Source organism: Montipora capricornis, chromosome 9 (genome assembly GCF_036669925.1).
Source record: "Montipora capricornis isolate CH-2021 chromosome 9, ASM3666992v2, whole genome shotgun sequence".
Classification (NCBI taxonomy): domain Eukaryota; kingdom Metazoa; phylum Cnidaria; class Anthozoa; order Scleractinia; family Acroporidae; genus Montipora; species Montipora capricornis.
Window position 1 is genome coordinate 35,221,087 of NC_090891.1, and position 15,000 is coordinate 35,236,086.

Below are 15,000 nucleotides of genomic sequence, written 5' to 3' on the forward strand. Positions count from 1 at the left end.
AGCAAAAGTGAAGCCATTCTGTCACACCATAAAGACAGTTTAATTGTTTTCGGATTTAATGACTCTTTCCTACGGGATGACGCAGCAAAAACAAACCGTTTCCGCAAAATAATGAATTACTGTACTAGTTTCAGGGGCACCCAACGAGAATATAGTTCAAAACCACTTAAACATACTATTGTTGAACGTATTTTAGTATTTAAACGGTAGATATAGGCATATTTTCATCCCCTTAAAAAATTTCATCTGTTCGGATTTCCTAGCTGAAAGTCTAGTGATCCAAAAATTATAGGGATCAAACCTCACCTTTTCGAAAAATTCAGCCAGAAAAAAGGCTCCCGTAAATTTTAGGTGACCTTTTTAGGGTAAAAATCCGATAAAAATGGGCAATTATACCATTTTTCAGCTTTTCGAAAATCCTGGGAGAGGCAGGCAAGCAAGAAATTTTACAGCAAATGTTCCGAAAATTCTCAGATCTCAAATCGTCTTCCGAACAGATATTTTCCGAAATTTGACGTTGGGTGCCCCTGTAGTTTGTGTTAAACCAATGCTAAAAACACAACAGAAAATCCTTTTCTATGGCTTCGGCAAAAATGTCATATATAATTAATTGACCAGAGAAACTCCTTCTCTTTGAAAGAACAGAAATCATTCTGAAGATAAATTGACCGTCATTTTCCCAAACCTATGTTATGAATGATTCGCGAAAACTCCGTGAAAATTCGGTGGTTGTATACTAAACACATTGTGTTAAATTTTGCGATCTTTCGGGAGCCCATATATAGGTTTGGAGCAGCCCGTGATGATAGCAGTGAAAATTACGTTTAGTTATGACCATCTCCAACGTTTAACAAGTTGCTCAAGTTAAAAGTGACCATAAGGTTATGTGCATTTGCGACTCTAACTATTAAAATGACTGTGTTCGTGTTACAAAATTGACATACTCAAGATTTCAGAACAAGTAGCCTGGAAACTGTGGAAAGGAAAGCGCAAAACATGGTCATCCGGCGTTTAGAGCACGACTAGCACACACATTTATTTCCAGGCAACTAACTGTAAGCAAGATAGTTTCTGATGTTTTTTTTTTTTTCTGCTGCTCTTCTAATTTGAGCTCGTTGATGTTTAAAGAGAGATAAAATTGTCATGTTAATGCTGCCTTGATGTAAACAAAACAGCTGTCTGTTTTTCCTTTGCGTTATCGCGTTGTTAGTGGTCATAAGTGATTTGTTTTCTTTTCTGTTCTTATCTATTATGGTTCAGTAACAATGTAAATAGTCGTTTGGAATATCTAGCAAAATACAACAAACAATTGAAACCTGCGAAAATCCTAACTTTCGTGAAACGAATTCTAATTGCTTTCAACAAAGCTTTTATTGCTTTTAAATTAGGATATTTGCAAGTAATTTTCGATTACTCAGAAGGTTATTTTAATTTTAAAATATTCACAAAACTGTTGTGGTTTATCGCTTAGATAATATGATAATAGTATGAGAAGGCATGTCATTTGTGAATAGAGATAAAACAAAACATATGCTTTGAATGCTCTATCATTCGTAAAATTGCGTGAACCATACCGCTGGATAAAATTCCTTGCAGAGCAGAAGCTTGTTTAGCTAATGAGAACATAATATCCTGTTGTTATCAATAATCTAACGAGTTTCCAATGGATTTTTCTTCAGAACAAACAGGGGCAGTCAGACACAAAATAGAATTACGGAACATCACATTTGTCAGCGACATGGAAGGCCACCGCCGCGCGAAATGTGTTGTGCAACCGTGCAATACCTCTGTTAACTCCCACCATAAAGGTACCAAACGAAAATGGAATACAGCTCACGAGCCGTCCACCAGCAAGGTACAAAATTTCCAACGACAAACATTGAAATCGTTAAAGGAAACTGATGAGGCCAAGAAGTACTTGAAGAGCAGAACAAAGAGATTGTCAAGTGCCGCTGGAGTTATGGGCTTGTTTGCAGTTGTCCTAGCTCTGGTAGACATTGAGTTTACAATCCGAGGCAATGTCAATACCAGCGAGAATCTGTCTCCAAAAGATCTACGTTTGATTTTCAGTAATCGTTATAGGGTTGCAGCTGTGGTCGTAAAATCTCTGTTGTCAGCTTCATCGATATTGACCTCCATAACGGTTTATTACATAAGCCACACTGAGCTCAAATACTTGGTCGTGAGGAACATTTTCCATGAATCAGAGAGCTTTTACATGACATCTTTGTTCCCATCTTGCGTTTTAGAAGTTATTATATGTTTCTTACATGTTCCTCCTCTTCTAGATTACTACGGATTACCTTATGAACTTCAGCTTTTGGTTTTTTTACGGTTATATCTCATTGCTAAATACGTGAAAGAACACAACATGTTTGTGGATAACCAGTCTACAGCTCTGTTTGCGTCTGTGACACAGACTGAAATCTCATCGACCTTTCTGGTCAAAGCCTACTTCCTCAAGTTTCCCTTCAGAATAATTCTAACGTTTTATTTGCTCAATATTTTCTTGGGAGGATATTTTGTTCACGTCATCGAGAGAACACGGAATAGCTATTTGGTGAGTAGATCAATAAGATAGGAAAAGTCTTTATTAACAACCGCTAAATCTGAAACATATGAGGCTGCCTTTTATACGCCTACCACCATTACTTATGAGATCTTATTCTCATGGTCTGTGTTTCCTGTTTACCTTTTATGTTCGCTTTCTAGGCTAAATGCATACTTAAAGGGATAATAATTAAGTTCAACAGTTTATGCTTACTCTCAATATGAGCTAATAAGACTGATTTTTCATTTGTTAAACTCCATAATGAGTCTTAAAGAAAACACAAGTATTGGTTTTGAGAAAGCAATGGTTTGAAATTTCACACAACCCTCACAAACTATGAATCACTCCAGATCATCGATATTATCGAGTGGTTTTAATGAAAAAACGACGCTGACTGGCATTTACTCTGAACTCTTTCCGGATAAACGGCCTCATTTGCGTTGAAAAAAAACATATCTCGTCAGTGGTCAAGGCAAGCAGAGAAATGATTAAAAAAGTGATCATAACTTCTTAACCGCTGATGAAAGAGTGATTAAAAATTGAATACCATAACCGAGTTGATAATTGTTACAAGGTTCATTGCATGACCTCCGTACAAGCTATGTTTCCGAACTCTAAAGCCTGGTTTCCATATGATCTGCAACGGTCTGCGATCGGTTTGCGACGACCTATGGGTAAAACATCCCTTTTTCCTTGTGTTAGACACAATGTGTTAACAAACGAAAACAAATTGAAGATGTCACTGATCAGTCATTTTGCCACCACGACGTTTCGAAATAAGTCAACTCGCCACTAGCTATTAGTATCCTTCTTTATTTTGTGAAAAGCCTTGAGGAACATTCTGGGGACGAGTTCTTTCATAGCGAGCCTGGTGGTGACGAGATGTCTGTAAATCCTTGAAAAAAAGCAAAGTGTTTCTCTGTGCTGCTGATTTGGATACATGGTAAAGACGACAATAAAACTGAAAAAAAAACCTCCATCAGGGATATATATATATGGGTTCCTGACATGTGTACTTAATGACAACCCTTTCAATACTTAAATAATCAAAAAAGAATAATCAGGTCCTCTGGAGAAAAAGAATTAATAATCTCTGAGAAATTAGTAGTTTTGTATCACGTAGCCAAAAAAAACCAGGTATAAATACGTTGAAGACTCTATTTAATACAAAGTGACAATAATTCCGCACTGAAAACCATTCTTCGTATTGTGTGAGTACGCAGTTTTAGATCGCAAACGAAACTTTTGACGTAGATCTCACCAAGGTAATAGTGAACGATAGAAAGAAAAAAACAAAATAGGACGAAAGCACGGCGTAACGAACATAAACCAGGGGCACCCAACGTCAATTTTCGGAAAATATCTGTTCGGCAGATGATTTGAGATCTAGAATTTTCGGAAGATTTGTTGTAAAATGTCTCGCTTGCCTGCCTCTCCTAGGATTTTCGAACATCTGAAAAATGGTATAATTGCCCATTTTTAACGGATTTTTTCCCTAAAAAGGTCACCTAGAATTTTCGGGAGCCTTTTTTCTGGCTAAAATTTTCCAAAAGGTAAGTTTTGATCCCTATAATTTTCGGATCACTAGACTTTTAGCTAGGAAATCCGAACAGATGAAAATTTTTTAGGGGATAAAAATATGCCTATATATACCGTTTAAATACCAAAATAAGTTTAACAATGCTATGTTTAAGTGGTTTTGAACTATATTCTCGTTGGGTGCCCCTGATAAACGAGTTGTGTGCATAACAAATGGTCCAGCAATTTTGCAACTTGTTTGAGCCACAGGGAAGATTAATTCATAAGAGTTTTTTTCAAAAGAAACCTAATTAGAATTCTCATATTGGATTCAACTGAATAAATTGCGATTAGAGTGAACTTACGGAATAGTTCGTGAAGGAAACACATACAATATTGGTGTATTTGTAATGTGAAACACGCTTCTCCTGCCTGAAAAACCTTTCTTCCAAATAGGTTTGCGCAAAATCGATGATCAGGAAATTACCACAATTTCAATTTCATGACACCCTTATTGTAAACAATACACAATCACACTAGAAAATATTAGACTACCTGTCGGCCTCAAAGCGTCCGCTATTTAATGGCCTTTCTTGCAAATAATAGGCTAATATCCCTTGGTTGACACAAAAGATTTTGCAGGGGTCATTCAGACAATCAGTTAATTCACTTTTTCCACACGCTTTCGTTTATCGACTAGTCTCTTGACAGTTGTCATCAAATCGAGTTTATAATCGAACAAACTCCGTTCCTGTTTTCTATATTTGAGATCTATACATGGGGAAGGTGTTTATGACTGTCGTATAGAAATATGGTTTGGCAAATTAGGCATTCACTCCGTCACACAGACCACTAGAATAACAAACAAGTCATTTACTGAGGTCACATAATTGCGGTGCTTCTGTTTGTGGTTTGAGTATATTATTGTGTTAACTAGACGCTTTGTTTCGAAAGTGACAGATCATCTAATGAAATACTGAATTCGAAAAGAAAGAAGTTTAGTTTGACAAGAAACCCAGCGTTTCGTTCAAACTGAAAGAGATCTGATGACAAAATAGGCAGAGCACCAGGCAGTGCGTTAAAGGTGAAATGATTACAACGAAAATGCAACAGTATTGCCGCGGAATGAATACCGTTAAGTGACTTGCATGAGCGATTTGCGTAGATGACTAGTCGTAAAAGAAAATACAGCTAATTCATCTTACGTCAAAACTTATCGTTAAGAGTAAGGAACAATAAACCTTTTCACTATTATTATTATTATTTTGTCCGTTTAGCGTCGTCCGACCGACCCAATTTTTGGCATTTTCAAAAAAAAAAAAAAGGCTAACGACGTTTTTAAACCACTTTTCATGTCGCATAGGAATTTCGGTGACTGATCCTTTTTCCCACGCTGTCTTAATTTTGCAACAACATCCACCAACTTTTCCGCCATATTGATTTTGGGTTCAGGTCTTGTTGTTTTCCTGGCTCCACAGCTATGATGTGGGGTACCAAGCCTCCGACTCCGAGACTGCTTATGATTTTTTTTAGGTTTTTTTTTTTTCAATCCGACCGACCGGCCCAATTCGACGCTAAATGAAAAAAAAAGGGCATGACCTTATGACAATTTTGTCGACTTCGAACAGTATAATTCCTTTAAGGTCTGACGATTGTGGATAGCGAGAATACCTCTCAAAAAGCAATTCTATTGAAATTATATTCGTGAAGTATGACGATCAGAATCAGGCTTTTACGACCGTAAACGAAATTTGTAAATTTCATATAAACCGTCGCACAAACATCAAGCTCTTCATCTTTTGTTCTTCCTTGTTATCTTTTTGGTTTAGAGTAGTTTCCTATTCCTCATTAACAAGACACTTCCTTTTCCCGTGATCTATTACTATCTCCTCGGCATTTTCCTTTTTTTTTTTTTTTTTTGCATTTCTAGCAATTCTTAGTAACTCAGCTGTCTTTTCGTGAACGCCGCTGATATGTGACAGAGGACTCCGTTATCTTGAACTCTCCCCTCCCTCGGACAAAAAGTCATTTCATATGGCGATTCAGGCCGGCATGCTTTCCTAAAAACAGCCCGGATATCTCAACTCCCAGTTACGTCAGTCAGACGTCTGGTTTCATTACTACTTAACCTCTTCACGAAATATGCCAGTTATCGAGAAAATTTCAGTGGAGGTAACTTTAAAAATGGCAAACATATTTTACAGGCGATTGTATGAAATTGAAAACCAATTTACAAATAAAGAGCTGTGAGCGTCGGTCACTGATAAGCACTGATAAGAATTGTTCAAAAGGATAACTGAGGAAATGCTTCCTTTGTGATTACATGCAGAAATCGTCAGACTTAAATGAAATATGAACCGTATAGGCCTTGACTTATATTACCGCCCTTGTTCAGAAACTATGTGGGACGTTAAAGAACCCATACACCTTTGGCAAAAGAAAGGGGTACGAACTTCCCGTTGTCGTGGTCTTCCCTCATAAAGGGCACACTATCAACTGAAACTTTTTTTCTGTCGGGTGACCCAAACTACCCGGGTAGACTCAAATAGACTGAACTAAACGGAACATTGTCTCTGTAGGACACGGTCTGGATGTTGGTGGTTACCATGACAACTCTCGGTTTTGGTGACGTTGTTCCTAAAGCAGTCTTAGCGCGTGCTTTCGTTGGATTTGCCTCAGTGTTGGGAATTTTCTTGATGGCCTTGTTTATAAGTGTTGTTCATGAGGCCCTCCAACTCAAGCAGCAGGAGAAAAGGATTCTAGCATCTATGGAAAACGCAGGTAGATTCGTTTCTATTTGACGATTGTTTCATCCAGGCGTTTGAGCCTGTGACGAAATAGACAGAGAGTCAATAAAAAAATAGGGCTGTCTGGGAAATATAAAACCCCGGCACGAGCGACAGCGACGCCTTTGAGAAGGTCGTTTCAAAAATTGCCTCGAAATCAAATTCGAGTACTAATGACAAAAGTCGAGTTTACTAAATAAATTGAGATTCCCTACCAATGACACTAGTGGGAGCTCGCCGCCATTTAACTAGTAGGTTGAACAGCACAGTCGCTATAACATACTAATTCTATATAAAGAGAACCTCTAGCAGCAAGGCTAAACAGGTATAATTTTATCGGTGCCGGCTTCATGCAAACGTTTCATTGTTTAATACGTATTATATAACTAGAACCCTTTTCGGACTTAATTGTAGAATATATTTTTTATTTTTAGTGTTTTTATTGTTTGCAGAACACATAAGTAAGAAAAAGAATCTAGCTGCTTCTTGTATTCAGAGCTCCTGGCGTCTTTATCGCTTTGTTAAAGAGAATGCAGATACCATTCTGTGGGCCGATTGGTTTAAAACACAAAAACTGAGAGTGTTCCAGCATAAACAAGCTGAGATCATAAGACACTGGAGGACTGCAAGGAGAAGTTGGTCAAGAGGTGAATAAATAAAGTAAATTTATATTAATTTCTATAAATTTGAATTTATTTACTTCTTCGTGTCGAGATATTTTTTCGGCACAAGGCCTGAAACTAGTAACTGGACAGTTTTAAGACTATCGATTAGTCAGTAGCAGATAAGTGTCTATTAAGAAAGTTCAAAGACAACCCAGGAAACTTGAATGACCGCCCCCATAAAGATCATGACCCCAAGGTATCATTTTAGTCCCTTTTTCCCGAATCGAAGTTAATAACGTTAAGTTTAGGAGTTTGACGAAAAAGCGATTTCCTTTCGGCAACTTGTGATAAGAGGAAAGGATGAATTGCCCTGTGGCTTTAAGAGCACTGCAGAGTTATAACTGTATTGTGAGGTCTAAAGCGGAATTTCTCAGAACTCCGTCAACCGCAGTTCCAGTCTTAAAACGGCGCATATCGATATCTCACTGCCCTTTCGATTCCAACACGATTTGACCTCGATCTTTTCACGATCTTTCACGACAGATGATTACTGGAAAAAGTTCTTTTTGGCCGACGACATGGCCATGGTGTTGACTGACGTTTCTAGAAGCGTGGGCAACGTGGAGAATTTCCTTCAGAAACAACATGGAGGGAGACGAATTAGCAGAGGTTCAAGAAGTGCCAGTGTTGTCACGCCTCCACCAGTTATTGAGGTAAGTTGAAGAGTACCCGACTAGTCTTTCAGTCAGACTAAATCGTCCGGCTAACTCCGTAGCCAACCGATCGATCAAATAGTACTTACATGGAAAACGATAGAGACCTTTACATCGGAGGACGGTGACGACTACGAGTACGAGTTTTCCGTTCTGAGCACGCGCACTTCGAAAAATGTCAGCCTCCAAACGTTATGCGCATGCTCAGTGCGCAAAACTCGTACTCGTAGTCGTCCTCGTCCGCCGATCTTAAAGTCCCTAATGTTAGCATCGACGAGTGCGACTTCGGGTACGAGTTTTCCGTTCTGAGCACGCGCACTTCGAAAAATATCGGCTTCCAGGCCTTATGCGCATGCTCAGAATGGAAAACTCGTACTCGTAGTCGTCCTCGTTCTCCGATCTTAAAGTCCCTAATGTTAGCATCGACAACGAGTGCGACTTCGAGTACGAGTCAGTTTCCGTTCTGAGCATGCGCACTTCGAAAAATGTCGGCCTCCAAACCTTATGCACATGCTCAGAATAGAAAAGTCGTACTCGTAGTTGTCCTCATCCTCCGATCTTAAGGTCCCTTATCACTTACTAAGGAATTCTATATTCAGCCCGTTCTAGGATCCACAGATGGTGTTCTTTGAAGTAATAGTATTAAAGGTTTTGAGCAAGAGCCGATGCAACGTAGATTTGATTTAAGTGGTGTGCTATATTGCGGCTGGCCAAACCAACCTTCTTCTGGTATCAAGGGAAGCCGACGGTGCGCCCTTTACCCCCCTCCCTCTGTCAGTGCTCCGTTTTAAGGGGATTTAAAGCTAACGCTACAAGGATCGGAGGAAAGTCGAAACAGACGTTGAAGTCTGGTTTATCAACGGAGTTGATAATGTAAATTGACCACCGTACAGAGATTCTAAAAGCTGACGTTTCGAGCGTTAGCCCTTCGTCAGAGCGAATCGAGGGATTATGGGTTACGTGTAGTTTTTATAGTAGAGTAGGAGCTACGCTATTGGTGGTAACATGGCAACGTGAAAAGTAGGAATATATTAGTTAAATGAAAAGCGTTCGTTAATACCGTGAGGATTAAGGGTGCCGATTTGAAAGATGAATTTTTGTTCCAGATTCTTGCGGCTTTCCGTCGTACCTAGATGTAGGGAAAGGCCGCAGATAGCCATGTGTTTTTTGGAGTGGTTAGGCAGATTAAAATGGCGAGCGACTGGCTTAGATGCATCCTTGTCATTCTTCTCAACATCGCGAAGGTGTTCGCGGAATCGGTCACCTAGTCGTCTACCTGTCTCACCAATGTATAATTTATTGCATAACGTACAGGTTATGCAATAAATGACATTTGCGGAGGTACATGTGAAACGATCGGTGATCTTAACAGATCGCTTAGGTCCCGATATCTTGCTAGTGTTAACAATGAAAAGACAAGTTTTGCATCGTGAGCGCGCGCAATTGAAAGTGCCGGGTTGCTCGGTGGTTTTGAGCGCGCTTCTAACTAAAAAGTTGCCTACGTTTTTGTCGCGTTTGAATGAAATAAGTGGAGGTTGCGAAAAGATTCTACCAGTCTCGGGATCATTTTGGAATAATTTAAAATTACTAAGAATGATGCTTTTGACTGCGTGATTATGAGGATGGAAAGTGAGGGTGAATGGAATTCTGTCATTCTTATCTTTCTGTGACGTTTGTAGTGACGACTGTCGATCAAATTGTTGGGCGCGATGATGGCCCGCTTTGACCACAGAGACAGGATAGCCACGTTTTTCGAAGAACTGGCACATCTCATCTGATTTGCTGGAAAAATCGGAGTCATCACTACATAGACGTCGAAGTCTAAGAAATTGAGAATAAGGAATGGAGTTCTTGACATGTGATGGATGTGACGATGAATACAACAAATAACTGTGTGAATCAGTAGGTTTGTAGTGCACACTAGTACATAGCACGTTGCCTCTAATAGAAACTTTGATATCTAGGAAAGCCAATGAAGTTTCCGAAATTTCCCAGTTATATTTAAGAGCCGGATGAAAAGAGTTGACGGAGGTTATAAATTGATTGAGTTCTTCTCTGCTGGCTGAAATAGCGCCGATGCAGTCGTCGATGTAGCGGCCGTAGAGTTCAGGTTTGGGGCCGTTATACTGATTAAAAAATTGGTGTTCAACATATCCTACAAAAAGATTGGCATAGCTAGGTCCCATTCTTGTGCCCATCGCTACACCATTAATTTGTTTGTAATAGTTGCCGGCGAATGAAAAACAGTTAAGCGTTAAAACTAGTTCGGCAAGGCGGAGGAGCGTTTCCGAGCTAGGTTCTTTGACAGTGCGTTGATCGAAAAAGTGTTTAAGTGCTTGAAGACCTTCGCTGTTAGGAATGACTGTGTATAGAGATGTAATGTCCATGGTGAAAATAAGTCTCTGTGGTCAAAGCGGGCCATCATCGCGCCCAACAATTTGATCGACAGTCGTCACCACAAACGTCACAGAAAGATAAGAATGACAGAATTCCATTCACCCTCACTTTCCATCCTCATAATCACGCAGTCAAAAGCATCATTCTTAGTAATTTTAAATTACTCCAAAATGATCCCGAGACTGGTAGAATCTTTTCGCAACCTCCACTTATTTCATTCAAACGCGACAAAAACGTAGGCAACTTTTTAGTTAGAAGCGCGCTCAAAACCACCGAGCAACCCGGCACTTTCAAATGCGCGCGCTCACGATGCAAAACTTGTCTTTTCATTGTTAACACTAGCAAGATATCGGGACCTAAGCGATCTGTTAAGATCACCGATCGTTTCACATGTACCTCCGCAAATGTCATTTATTGCATAACCTGTACGTTATGCAATAAATTATACATTGGTGAGACAGGTAGACGACTAGGTGACCGATTCCGCGAACACCTTCGCGATGTTGAGAAGAATGACAAGGATGCATCTAAGCCAGTCGCTCGCCATTTTAATCTGCCTAACCACTCCAAAAAACACATGGCTATCTGCGGCCTTTCCCTACATCTAGGTACGACGGAAAGCCGCAAGAATCTGGAACAAAAATTCATCTTTCAAATCGGCACCCTTAATCCTCACGGTATTAACGAACGCTTTTCATTTAACTAATATATTCCTACTTTTCACGTTGCCATGTTACCACCAATAGCGTAGCTCCTACTCTACTATAAAAACTACACGTAACCCATAATCCCTCGATTCGCTCTGACGAAGGGCTAACGCTCGAAACGTCAGCTTTTAGAATCTCTGTACGGTGGTCAATTTACATTATCAACTCCGTTGATAAACCAACTTTTTGTATACTACTTTCCCACCGACGCAGCACCACAGTTTCTTTAGAAACTACCCCTTCAGACGTTGAAGTCACCGAGGATCGATTTCCACACACAAATTTCGATTAAGATTGGAGTTCATAATCGGCATCTTTTGAATATTTTATTGTTTTGTGATACACAGGAAGATGAAGAAATCCGAGCAATTGAACCTCCTCAACATGAGGAAAACCGAAAGGTTCCAGGAATGTTTGTGGATTCATGGATGCAGTCAACAACCACTGGACCAGTGCTACCTACAGCAATTAATCTGCATCCAATTCAATCCGGCTCTGCGATTCAATCAAATAATCCTGTGGAGAAATACCCAAATGGACACCGAAATTATGCGTCAATCGGCAAATCGACGGAATTTGACGATGGCATGCGCAGTCGTGTTACACAACGCTCCAGGAACGAAAGTGACCCAATCGACCAGGGTGTAATTTCTTCAGAAACGCTGCATGGAAAAGTGGAATCATTAGAAAATGCTCTGGATCAAATCTACTTTAAAATGAAGACGGAGTTAAGAGACGTTCGCGACTCTTTAAAGATGTTAAACAGATATCCCGAATCGCCAAACATGGCGAGTCCTTTTCCACCCTCAAGGACTGATAGTCGATCATTCATCTTCCCACGCACGGTGGTGGATCGGGTCGATGTTTAATGAAAGAGAATCAAGTGTTGAATTTTTTTTCACGAAACCCAGACCTATTTTATAAAGGGAAGATTTCAAATGAAAGGCTGAATTATGTAATTATTGCACATAAAGGTGCGACTTGTCCATTGCATCATAAAACGAAAATCTTGAAGACCCATATCGTTGGATAAATAGGAGTGCTCAATCACGAGTCTAGAATCGGAAAAAAATTAATCCGAAGGACGTAAATTGATTCCGATTGATATTTATAGGCTTCGGAAAATATGAAAAGATATCAAAAGAAACACAGCCTTGGGAACAGTGAAGTACCTAAAAAGTTTTTCTCTAGCTACGCAAGCCCTTTTGGCAACAATACTCTTTCTACGTTTGAATGCTTGGACGCTGTTATAGTTTACGCGCTAAACTTACCCACCCTCCCAGCAGAATTTTTGTGACCATGCGGTCATGTGACCAACAGGAAAAAAAAGGGTCGCTTTCATGTTGAGCACAAATACAAACGAGAGAAATCCTGGAGAAAGTAATCTAATTTGCATTTTAACCTTTTATTGCCTTCATAACGTATCAACTTACTATTTATTCGCTTCTATTTTCAGCAGTAGGCTTGAACCTTAAATAGCCCTGCAGGCAGGATGTCTAGTTATGGTTAAGCGTAGGAATTAATACATCATCGTCAATGTCAAAGTTTTAGTAACATAGTTAGAATTACTCCCTTTTGGGGGACTTTCCTGATTAATGGATTGATGTTAGTCGACTTGGACAATCCTAGTGATGCATATTTTGAATTTCCTATTTGATATAACCATAGCAGAAATATTTTACAATACGATGTATCAAGGTAGTGTGTAAAAAGTACTTAGATATTGAAAATAAAATCAAACGTTTTACAGTCGCCGCAAATTATAATTGCTTGACGACAGTAAAAACGTGATATATGAAGGCGCTGCAACTGGGACATCTTCGTATAACAGTGAGCAATTGCGGGAGAGACAAGCTTACAAGATCTTCTATTATCGTCGGTCCGATCCGATGGGCAGTGAGCGTACATTTCCAAACCGTCGAAACGCTAAATGGTGGCCTTGGACCAAATCTGTTGTCTCATTTATCTCGACAAGATTTCTAGAGGATTTCTGAAATATTTCTGCTGGTTACTCCTGTTTTCCACTTTCTTCAACGACCAACATTTCATTTGATGCGCCTTAATTCTGAATTGACTAGTTGTACTCTTCCCAATTCAGTAGTGGCGCTCGGTTATATAAGTTTCATCCTTTACGAAGACATTTATCATTATTTAACCTCAAGGGCATGAAATGGGCCTTAGCATTGTTGACATTATCCTGTCAAGATACCCGAAACGTTTACGCGGGGCTTTTATGGATCACAGCAACTGAGCCCACAATGATTACCCGGACCTACTTAATTTAATGGTCACTCTATCTGTGGCGAATTTAAAATGTAATAAAATAAATACAGTAGGAAGCTCACAACGCAGTCAAATTAAACTTTTGTTTAAATTACAAGCCTATACTATTTAGAAAGAAATATACAGTGCGCACTGCCATTACCCTGCGAGCAGTTAGTTTCTCTTACGCTTCCCGAGAGAGAAAACACTGCGAGCAACCGTTAGTTTCTTTGAGTGAGCCGCCGTCCAGCGCAAAGGACGAATAAATTTTCTTTGAACCGGTAAAACGAGTTAGTAAGCTTGTTTTGGCACTTGCGTGTGCGTTCTGCTACGTAACTGCTGCGTTTGGCCGAGCCTGCTGTGTAGTGATTCCATATTTTTCCCGCGAAATGAGAAGTAGTGATGTCAAATGCATCACGTGGATTCTGACGTACCTCGCACAGGCAAGATGGAAAATCAAACGGTTGCTCGCAGTGGTTTCGCTGTCGGGAAGCGTAGGAGAAACCAACTGTTCACAGGGTACACTGCCAAGTCAGTGCTTTTCAAAAACAAAGGTAAGGATTTATGAGGCAAGAGAGCGAATGCCCCATATCTGGCCCTATCCCGATGAGAATTATTGCTGCGGAGCAAATGCATACTCTGTTTACGAGCCAGAAGGCCCATCAGGCCGGCACTTATCTCCGGTTTCATTAGCATGAAGCGACTAGGAGTATTTACTGCTCCCCCCTCGATGGGATGCTAGTCCATCGCAGGGTTACCCCCAGCATTTCGCCGGTACACATTTATACATCTGGGTGGAGAGGGGCACCATGAGAGTAAAGTGTCTTGCCCAAGAACACAACACCATGTCCCCAGCCAGGACCCGAAGCCGGACCACTCGATCCGGAGTAGAGCACTCAGGCCACCGCGATTGAAAGATGTATCTAATTGATTTAATGGATGATATCAATGAATTGAATTTGCTCGATATGAAAGGTGTATCTGATCGATTAAATGTACTCGAGTTGAAAGGTGTCTCTGATCGATTTAATGGGAGGTTTAAATCGACTTAATTTGATCGATTTAATTTGCTCGATTTAAAAGGTATGTAACCGATTTAGAAAGCAGGTCTGATCAAATTAACCCGCTCGTTACTTGAACATGGCGCTCGATTTAGAGGGGTTTGGTGTTTGAATAGGAGCTATAGCGCTTAATTTGCAAGGATGAATTTTGATAGTATAAACGCGTCATATGAGGGAAGCAGTCTGGTTTGACGACAACACCGTGACGAGAAATCTGAACTGTCTCTACACATGGAAATGAGGTTCTGGGGTTGTGTGACCAGACGTTTTTTTTTTTTTTTTTGTCCTCGACTGTTGATTTGGAATCGCAGAGCGTTTTCTCCGACCTTGGAAAAATTTCCTCCAACACCCAGGGTATCTTTTGGCTTGCCTTTCACTGTTAACTCCCGGCTTTTACGGT

General features: G+C 40.0%; 1 protein-coding gene across 1 annotated transcript in view; it reads left to right on the plus strand.

The window, feature by feature from the left end:
• The window catches only part of LOC138015919 (small conductance calcium-activated potassium channel protein 3-like), an 18,762-nt gene that overhangs the window by 3,109 nt on the left and 653 nt on the right, over nucleotides 1-15,000 (plus strand). The window contains exons 2-6 of the mRNA XM_068863045.1: nucleotides 1,680-2,560; nucleotides 6,649-6,850; nucleotides 7,308-7,502; nucleotides 8,004-8,173; nucleotides 11,625-15,000. The exon at nucleotides 11,625-15,000 is cut by the window's right edge and continues 653 nt beyond it. Of these exons, the coding sequence (XP_068719146.1) occupies nucleotides 1,680-2,560; nucleotides 6,649-6,850; nucleotides 7,308-7,502; nucleotides 8,004-8,173; nucleotides 11,625-12,146 (1,970 nt within the window). The 3' untranslated portion in view covers nucleotides 12,147-15,000. The remainder of the gene's footprint in view (nucleotides 1-1,679; nucleotides 2,561-6,648; nucleotides 6,851-7,307; nucleotides 7,503-8,003; nucleotides 8,174-11,624) is intronic.